The sequence below is a fragment of the Penaeus vannamei genome, chromosome 15, assembly GCF_042767895.1.
Source record: "Penaeus vannamei isolate JL-2024 chromosome 15, ASM4276789v1, whole genome shotgun sequence".
NCBI classification, from domain to species: domain Eukaryota; kingdom Metazoa; phylum Arthropoda; class Malacostraca; order Decapoda; family Penaeidae; genus Penaeus; species Penaeus vannamei.
In genome coordinates, this window is record NC_091563.1 from 37147428 (window position 1) to 37157730 (window position 10303).

Consider the following 10303-nt stretch of genomic DNA (forward strand, 5'->3'; position numbering starts at 1 on the left):
GAAAGACTCGACAAGACAAAGACATACCTTCTCCACTCCATAATGTGATAGCATGTGGCATTCATGACGCAGAATCAGTAAAAGCAATTGGGCTGGCCAAATTGACTTTCATTATTAAGGGAAAGCAGCTGACTGGTAATTGATTTGTGTACGAGGATCATGCAAACCATTTCCAAGGGATTTATGACCTACTTATTGGGACAGCTTTCATGAAGACTTTAGCTGGATCTGCTCTCAGTACTGGAGGATTCGTCATGAACAAAAACTATCAGTGGAGTGCCTACCTACCACCATCGATAACAAACCGGTGCATGCTATAGCTTTGGTGCTGGATAAGCACTAAGCTGGGGACGTGTGTGAAAATGCACCAATGAGGTGTTTTTCAGATGCTGCAGTCAATAGTGTTGCTGACAAAGAAAACACAATTGTAATAGTCTCTACAAGGGTTTACACCCTACCTGCTGGGTAGGCATCTATAATCTCAGGGAGCCCTAAGCCGAAGGACAAAAGACGAATACGGAACCTCGATTTTATCAGTGGATTATTACCGTTCGGAGAGAACTGTATCATTATTCCTGTGGTAGCCAGGACAGATGTTGTGAAAGTCTTAGTTTGCAATTTCGATCGCGCACCGTTTTTGGTTCATAACAAGAGAAGGGGAGCAGCTGGGATGATTACCGACCTACCACTGGGAAAACTACTTCTCACTGTTATAAGTATAAATGTGGTCACTGAGCTGAAACTGGATGATGTGACAGATGAATGATCCGAGTTTGTGTTCCACCCCGGTCCTTCCCAAGGAGCAAGGCCATATTCGAGTCGGTTCAGAGCAGAATGCACCAACTATCCTAGTGAAGAGAAAGGACAAATCACATCCTAGGCTCTGTAGATTATCCAGATTTGAACATCCAAACCAAGCTTGAATTCTGCCTAATACCACTGATAGAGGAGTATTTCATAAAGCTTGACTTGAGTAGTGGGTACCATCAAGTACTACTGAATGATGGCAATACTGAAATCAGCTTTTACCACCCATGAAGAACATTTTGAGTACCTAGTGATGCCATTTGGTCTGTCTAATGCACTTAGAAGGTTTTCAGCAACCATATTGGAGAAAGGATGCAGTTTTACTTAGACAACGTAGTTGTATGCACCAATAATATTGACAGGCATATACAGGTACTGAAGGAGGCACTGGGTTGTTTGATAAAGGCTGGGATAAAGGCCGGTCCAGAGCGGACAGAATTGTTCCAAAACAAGAAATAAACCTTTTGGAGCTTCATATACGGCATGTGGAAGTTTGCTGAAGTATAAGACTTCCCCACACCCAGAAATCGATGAGAAGTAAAACAATTCCTTGGCCTAAACGAGTAATACCGACGATTCGTAGAGAAACAAGTTCAAAGGGCTCAGCCACTGACAAAATTGATATCAGAGAAACTTTTCATTTGGGGAAATGAACAATAGGATATATTTGAAGAGCTGAAGGCAAGCCAGCTAAAGGAACCAGTGTTGAGGCCTCCTGACTTCTCACCGGATGTCTACTGATACCAGTAAGGGAGCTGTTGGTGCCATTTTAGCACAGAAGGATGGTGTATTTCAGTTGCCAGTTTCTTAGGGTTGAGCTTTTCTATGCTGTCGAAAAAGAAGCACTCGCTGTAATTGAGACTTTGAAGAAGTTTAAGCTTCCAATTTAGGGTTTAGAAGTGGCTCTTCCATAAAGCTAAAGATGGCAATGCACGCATCACCAGGTGGCCCAATCCTTTGGCACTAAAATTCTATACCATCAAGGAAAGTTGAATGCTGCAACTGCAATAGTTAACTTTGAAACACCAGATGGAGTGGACCAAGCAGAAATTGAAAAAGCAACAACAATGATCATCGGTGAGGATCCAAACTGCCCCATATTAAAGGCCGTAGTAGCCAGTAATCATCTGGGAGCAAAACCAAGATTATTTCTAATCACCTGTAAGTACCTCCAGACGTAGAACCCCGTCACTAAGGAGATGGGCCCAAACCTGATGGTAGAGCACTATTTCCTTGATCAAGGGCTCCTCTACGGGTCAGGACACCTAATCCGGTGCGAGATGTGAAAGTAATGCTGTGTGTGCCTAGAATGCTAGTTCCAAACGCTTTGACACCTGCACTTAGCATCATTATTGCTGAAAAACGGATCCAGAGTAAGGCAAGACAAAAATCTACCTGGCACGGAATGGATAGGTATATAGCTGAGTATTGTAGGAAGTGTAGTACTTGTGCGAATTTTAAAGGGTACTGACCCTGACACCCTAAAGATATCCTATTCCTTTGGTTTCGATGGATGTTATGGGGCATCTCTTTCAGACCGTGAGAGGAAACCAGTATATCTTGGTGACAGTGGACTTGACACGATTTGCCGTCGTCAGAGCAATAGCCAACAATGTTAAGACCATAGCTGAAGCTGCGAGATATTTGCAAACCTCGGTATTCCCCGGAGACGGCATTGACAGACCAGGGACGCAAATTTAGGAACGAGATCCTGAAAGATATAACAAAACATTTGCAGTTCCACCGTCTTGAGATTACTCCAGATTACCCTTTGTCTAAGGGATTATGTGAATGGACCAATCCCAATATTCTACGTAGGATGGTGTTCGGTAAAGATACAGAACTGGGATCTTTATCTAAAGGACACCCAAATGGCTCTGGACTCTGCCTACCTCAAAACTATTGGCGACACACCATACAGTGCTATGTACAACCGGGACCTAAAAAATACTGCAGACTTTCGTTGGACAAAGTCCACTGAGTGAATATTTGATAACAGCACAAACTCAATGGTCCGAGGTGGAATGCCTGGGACAAGGGTTTTCATCAAGGCCGTGAAGAAGGGTCCTTCCCACTGAGAAAGACCCTTAGAGCAAATCCATGACCATGTCTACAAGATTATGACTAGAATTACATCCTTATTTTTATCTTGCACAAGTTCAGTTGTATGTTGATTTAGAATATTGATGATGGAAAAGTCTAAGTAAAAAATACTTACAAATGGACTACATCTCCCTAGCCTGCCATCCACTAATTTCGGTAGGAAGAAGAAATGGAATCTACAGCTAACTTCACACAAATACTGTAAATAATTTTTAATCTTATTTAAAGTTCTTACCGCTTGTTACGCTATTTTCTTCTAATATGTCCTTAGAAGCAACACTGATTCACCTTCACACAATGAGCCATAATGATCTAACTCCAAGGAGGGCAAACCTGGGGATACCAGGTCACCTAGAGAGAGGGCTGATTGTACTCTTGTACAGTTTCAAAAGACAACTTGATATTTGGGTTCCTTATCTCGAGTTAAAGTAACCACCAAGATCGTCGACAAGTACAGACACAACTACAACCACAGCCTCACTACCACCAAACTATTTTGTGTTTTTATTCTAAAAGATTTTCTACCGCCATAAGTAATTAAGGGTTACATTTTATCAACTAATACATTAAATATTCTCTTACCTATAGTGTCACAGCTTCTAGTAGATGACAACTTTCTACAAAATCTTCACCTCAGTAACAATTCTAACCACATCTTACCTTAAGCATTTACTCCAGATAGGCCAGACTGTGGGTCACTGGGATCGCCGGGGTCTTCCAGGTCGTTGTTAGCAGGAACTGCGATCGCTATCTGCCGTTCCTTACCGGACAGCAGAGTGGTTCAGCACTTACAGGGAAGCCAGTTTCTTCTTTTTGTTTACGTGTCGGTAAATTTGGAAATGCAAAGCCACACCATTTTTGGGATGAATAGAATAAGAATAATTTTCCAATAGCTTTCGTCGTGTTTCGAACAAATCTAGCACTCTTTTCCATCTCAAACGAAGCATAACTACGATACCGGTCTCGATAGCTGGGGAGGGCATGATAGGCCTACACTTTAGGGAATTTCGATAAATATCACTAGAATACTACCATAGTATATTAACACATTTCCGGATTGTATATGGGGCTCTGCCCCCTTAAACCCCGTTTCATGGGGAGCTGCCATCCTCTACCCCTGCCTGGTCTGCAAAATCTTCACCTCGTATGTTCCGGCAGGAGAGAGCCCCGACCCAGGGACAGTTTTAACCTCTTACCTGAAGTATCAACTTCAGCTGGGCCAGTCTGCGGGTCACTTGGATCGTTGGGGTATTCCAGGTTGGCGAGAATTACGATCGTTTACTGTAAAGTTACACTGCTTTCTTCATTTTGTTGTTATTTTTTTTCATTGCACCATAAACCCACTAGTGTCTGTCATTTCTGTAATGACACGATGTCTTCCAGTGCGGGCATTGTACTTTCACTGGTAGTACACCGTAATCTCGTAGATTTAGTGAGCTTGCTTCGTTTTTTCGATATTTCGCGGTGAAATCGAAATAATTCTTCTCACAACCTGCACACTGTCTAGCCATGTTAAAACTGATTTGAACTTCAAAAGGCTTCTCCTAGGCCCAGCTTCTATTGTCACGTGATGATCTATTCCGTATCTGATTGGTTCTATTGAGTGTCTATGTTCACGTCACGTTCACGCACGAATCTAATTGGCTCATTTGATTTCCCTCGCATACGTTATCCGCTACAAATCCGTCCGATTTTCTGTTGTTCTTAACGACTATTGTCATTTTGTCGTGGAATTTATACCCTCTATAACACCATTATCAATTTGAGCAGAAAATGGCAATGATGAAACTGTTTTGAATTACAACTGCCTTCTAAGGCCTAGCTTCTGTCGTCACGTGATCTACTTCAAATCTGATTGGTTCTATTGAGATGGACGTCAGCGCCTATGGTCACGTGATGTTCATGCACGAATCTAATTGGCTTATTTGAATTACCTCCCATACGTCATCCGCTACAAATCCGTTCGATTTTCAATTAACGACTTTTGTGTCATTTTGTCACGGCATTAAACGTTGCTGCGGCTCCCAAAGGATTTTAAACCCTCTTTAACACCATAATTACCAATTTGCGATGAAAATAGTATAGAAGAAAGCTTCCATATACTGATTTGATCTTCTAGTTGGTAAGATCAGATTCTTTAATTTCGCTGTTAGGTTTCATTTTTAGTAATACCATAAATATTAAACACACACACACACACACACACACACACACACACACACACACACACACATATATATATATATATATATATATATATATATATATATATATATATATATATATATATATTCATATGATTATATATACATTATAATATATATACATTCACATTATATATATATATATATATATATAATTATATATACTTTATATATATACATATACATTATATATATGTATGTATGAGTGTATTTACACACATTCATACATAGTGTTACGTGATCATGTATTTATGTCTAATTCGCGTGAGTTTTGATGTAGAAGGGGTGTCTCGTCACGCAGAGTTTAGTCTAGATCTCCCGGGATTTTTGCCTTAGGAAGACACGCCCGCGACGCGACCCCTCCCATTTTCCCGCCTGCAGAGTGACTGACTGATTTTGTCCCGTGTTCCACCGATGCGCATTTATTTCTAGTACATTAATAAACCTCTTGGTGAACGTAACAGTTTTATATTAGTTTAATATTAAATTGAAAATGAACTGGGCGTACCCATCTCCACGTGTTCACTCGGACCCATAGCGGCTGTTCAGGTTAAAATGTCATCCTGTGGTCGCTTGGGCTTAAGAATATATACATATATAAACTGATATTGGGTTGAAAGAAAGGTATGATAGAGAGGACATTCTGAGTCATAAAGATAGTGTACAAAATTAAACTGGGTTGTGAAAAAAAAGTTTGAAGTTCTACAGTGATTAGTTGAATCGTTGGAAAATTATACGTATGCACACATAACCTCAAGGATGTAATCTGAATTGAATTAAGATTCGCCCAAAGTTCTTGTGGTTATCAACCTTCCATACCGTAACCTACCCCATCCATCCCACCTTACCTTATTATTATTATTATTATTTTTTTTACCTTACCCCGCCTTACACTAAACCTACCGTAATCCAACACCATCCATATGAGAGATCGAATGTTCTTTTTTTTTAGTTAAAACCACATTCCTATTTATGATACAGCTAAAGCTACGATATAAGGACACCATAAGCTATATAGGACAAACATTTTCAACAAAACACAAATAGTAAAGTATCCCCTCACTTAGCCTCGATGGCTCGTTCTCTCTGACTGTTTGGAACTTTGAAGAAATCTTGTAAACAATGGATCGTTGTCTGGTGAACTGGCATTGAATTTCTCGATTGCTCATCATTTTTGAGTGTAAGTTGATTAGGATAAAGACAAGACGATTCATATTCATTCAGTGGCAGTGACGAAATTCTGAAAAAAAAAGTGAAAGCAGGGGGATCTGTTATGTGGCCTTGTGATATTTTTTTTATTATTATTAGTAGTAGTAGTAGTGTTTTTATTAAGCTGTGCGTATATGACATTATTCAAAACAAAATTTTCATTTCAAGATTAACCTTGAGTGCTTGAATATACCAGTGCAGTGAGAGCTTAAACATGTATCATCAACAGCTAGAGCACCCAGTTTTGAAAAGGAGGAATAACTGTAGTTTTTTTGTCAGAGATATCCTGTGCAGGAACTAAGCAATAACCTTGGCCTCAGCTCCTGTGATTTTCCAGCGAAACACAAGTGACTTTTTAGATTTGCAGACATCCAACCTTGGTATTATTATAAGTTGTTTCAATTAATCATGGTGTAATATATGAATCTCTTGTTGTTTTCCATTACGAAGGATTATAGTTAAGGTATAAATTACCCAGAGTGATGCACAGAGATAGGGGGGAAATGGAAACCGCCATCTTATAGAGCACAAGATGTATAGTAAATAACAGCATAGGTACAGCTGCAGTTACTTCATATTTACTGCGAAATGATGAAAGTATTCGTTGCATATCACTACTCAGAGACTAAATCCACAACACCCTCACACAGCCATAGTTCTTAATCTCCATTTTTTCTATAAATTAGAATGAAGTGCTAATATAGGAGAGGCGTACAGGGGGATTGCCCCCCTATCAAGGAAATGAATAAACGGTAGTAAGCGTTAGGTTGCGTTTTTGAATATACATGATACCCTGGTTTTAGGGCTTTGTCTCAGGTGGGTGTAGTGCTCTCAGTAACAATTACCAAAGTTAAAGCCATGGTAATTGTTCATGAAGTCCAGACTGTAGAGTTTGGTCTGTGCGGGGAACTATTTGGTCAAATGTTGTCCGTGGAAATGTAGTTTTTGGTAACTTTCTGTGCATGCTTAGTTCTTTTTTAAAACATCTGCTCATAAAATTCCTTTGACCTTTCCGCGCACTTGTTTCATCATCTGCCCACAGATCCGTCTGTGCAGATGAGGACAAAATGATGTTTTCCGCACATGAAAAATGTAATATTCTCCATGTAAGAAAAATACTCTATTGTCTGGTATGGTGATTTCACCCCTGTCAATCCAGCCATTCCTGGGAGTCCAAATATTAATATGAAGTAATAACCTTCCTAACCCAGGCCCCCCACTTGATCGCAATATTTCCTTATCGTAGCTTCTGTCCCTGTAACTGAACACCATGGACTTGCTCTCTGCACAGTATTTTTGATGACCTATTTTCTTCATTTGTTTATGTTATTCTTACCCTGCATTGATTATTTCATATATGAGTTTTTCATTTTCCTTAAGATAACTTCATTAGATTTTCTTGTGAATGTATGTCAAAGTATAACATGTTGCTCAGTTCTATTTATATCAACTTGTGAAAGAATTACCACAGATGAAAAGTGTCTTCATTTGTCATGATCATATAATTTACCTTGCATCATGTCTGTGAAACTGTAACTGTACCATGACACCAAATTGATAGAAAACCTGTAGGCTATACTTTCTGGTAAGATATATATATAGCAGACCGCCCTTGATTTGCTTTGAGAAAAGGAACCAGCCCTAATTTCATCTTAAGGCCCCCTTCCGCAAGTCATTTTTCAACAGTCATTGGCTGCCACTTTCTTTTTGATAAGAGACACAACACTCAATTCTATGGAAACCTTCACATGATGAACCACTTAAAAGTGGCAAACAAAAAAATTTTCATTGGTCTATTTTTGGTGCCTTGTCATCACGATTCATATCTGATGATTAGGCTTGTGATGAAACCACAAATTCAAATTGGAGCCCATATACAGGACTTCCTCTTAGGCTGTGTTTGCTCCAAGCAAGGGGAGGAGCAATTGTTTCCATTTACACTGCGTGTGGAAAGACAAGGCAGTCAGTGACCCCACTGATTTCATCAAGAAAGGATTAATTTTCTCTCGAAGAAGCACTTACATTGTTGTTTATTCGTCTTATATATAATAAGCGAACATGAATATGGATTCTTGAACTAAACATGAAGGTCCCAGATTTTGGAAGCTCATTCATTTATTCCCTAAGCTGCTAAACCACTCAGATTTTTTCTTCTTCCTCTTCTTCTTCTTTGAGATGAAAATTTTAAGAAAGCATTTCTGTACTTCATCATTTTATTCAACATTTAAACAGTTTCAATGTAAGTGATGATGCCCAAGATCCAACGCAGTCACATCATTCAAATTCAGGCCTGACAGCAACAAGAAACATGAGGCCTCCAGCAGAATCTGTGGATGTTTGTGATGTATTGAAGGAATAATTTCTCCAGGTGGAGCTCACGAATGGGAAGATGGAATGATCTAGGGATGTATTTTGATTGTTATAGGCCTACTGTACAAATTGCATTGAATAAAATCCTTTTTTTACTTGTGTGTTGTTTTTTTATTCATTTTAGCAGCAACCTCTTTCTATAGAGAAGCTATGGCATCACAGTCTCTATGGCTGCGGTCACGGGGATTATATATTGCAAGGTACTCTTCACTAATTTTATCAGGAACTCCACTTGCATGGGGCTCATGCTAATTTGGGGTGGCGAATCATGACTCATGATGAATTCCTTTGATTCGCCTCACCATGACGCATTTGGTGTAAATGCACCCTTACTCCTTCTCCCACTCCATATCCATCTTCTCCTCCTCCTCTTCCTCTTCTTCCACTTCCTCTTCCTTCCTCCTCTTTCTCTTTTCCCTCCTCTTCCTCCTCCTCCTCCTCCTCCTCTTCTTACTATTGCTACTGCTGCTAAACTTGCTATGTACATAATTGAAAAATTCTGTGGAAAAGACCAAACATACCTTAGAGAAATATTACGTTGTTGCTCATTGGTATATTATATACAAAATTGATATAATTTAATTTGTCTATGTGGGAGCTAGGGACCCTCCATAAATTGGAAGTGTGTTTGCATGCATGAAATCCAACTCCTTTCTTTTGTGGCACCCACTGTTTGATGAAAATTGGCTTATGTGCAGGGGCCATTATTTAATTTATGGCTATGTGATGGAGGTTTTTTTTCATGACTTTTATAGCCAAATCCACATGAATCTTACTGAAACATATAGTGCTTTGTTATAGAAGGTCTACATTCTCAAGTTTGATGTAATTGTGGTGCAGTATCAAGTATTGACTGTACCTTTGCTATTTTGGCAAAGGCTAGAAAATGAATGTGTGTGTCTGTGTCTGTGTGTTTTTTTACTGTAAACATCCATCTAAAAGGTGAACATTGATATGTTTATATTAATACATTACAATCTCTTGATTGACATGAATATATGAAGGCTTATGACATAGAATAGGTGAAAAATTTGAACAAGCAAAAGCTCTGACATGTGCATTTTTTTTGGCATATGGTCTGAGAACACCTTTGGACATGCATGCCTTTTGTATCTTATATTACTTTTCTTAAATTATATTTTGTTGTCTTTATGTACTTTGCATTTCATATTGCATTACTTTGATTTTCTTTTTTTTTTCAGAAGCATGGATTACTCAGATATAGACTTGGTCATCCAGAAGCTGATTGAAAAGGAAAGAAATGCAGAACTTCACATAGCTTCTGATGATAGTGAAGAAGTAAGTAGATGTGATTGTTAGTGGAACAAATAGCTTATTCATATATATGTAAGCTCTTGATTATTGTACTTATGCCATCACACACAGATGAGCTAGAGGTAACCAACACCCACAAATGAATATGTTTTGCTATACAGATATAGTTAGTAATAACTCAGAAACACACATACACACACACACAAACAATTACAATTAGTTCTTTCCCTCCCTCTCCCCCCCTCTCTCTATTTCTCTCTCTCTCTCTCTCTCTCTCTCTCTCTCTCTCTCTCTCTCTCTCTCTCTCTCTCTCTCTTTCTCTCTTTCTCTCTTTC

At 39.1% G+C, this 10303-nt stretch overlaps 1 protein-coding gene and 1 long non-coding RNA gene across 2 annotated transcripts in view; both read left to right on the forward strand.

Moving 5' to 3' along the window:
- Nucleotides 1-3973: 3973 nt before the first annotated feature.
- LOC113816092 (uncharacterized) overlaps nt 3974-10303 on the forward strand; it is a 32749-nt gene continuing 26419 nt past the window's right edge. The window contains exons 1-2 of the mRNA XM_070130232.1: nt 3974-4167; nt 9896-9992. Of these exons, the coding sequence (XP_069986333.1) occupies nt 3974-4167; nt 9896-9992 (291 nt within the window). The remainder of the gene's footprint in view (nt 4168-9895; nt 9993-10303) is intronic.
- LOC113821449 (uncharacterized) lies at nt 6020-8790 on the forward strand. Its single transcript, XR_003477186.2, has 2 exons — nt 6020-6294; nt 8556-8790. It is a non-coding gene; the product is annotated as an uncharacterized lncRNA (long non-coding RNA).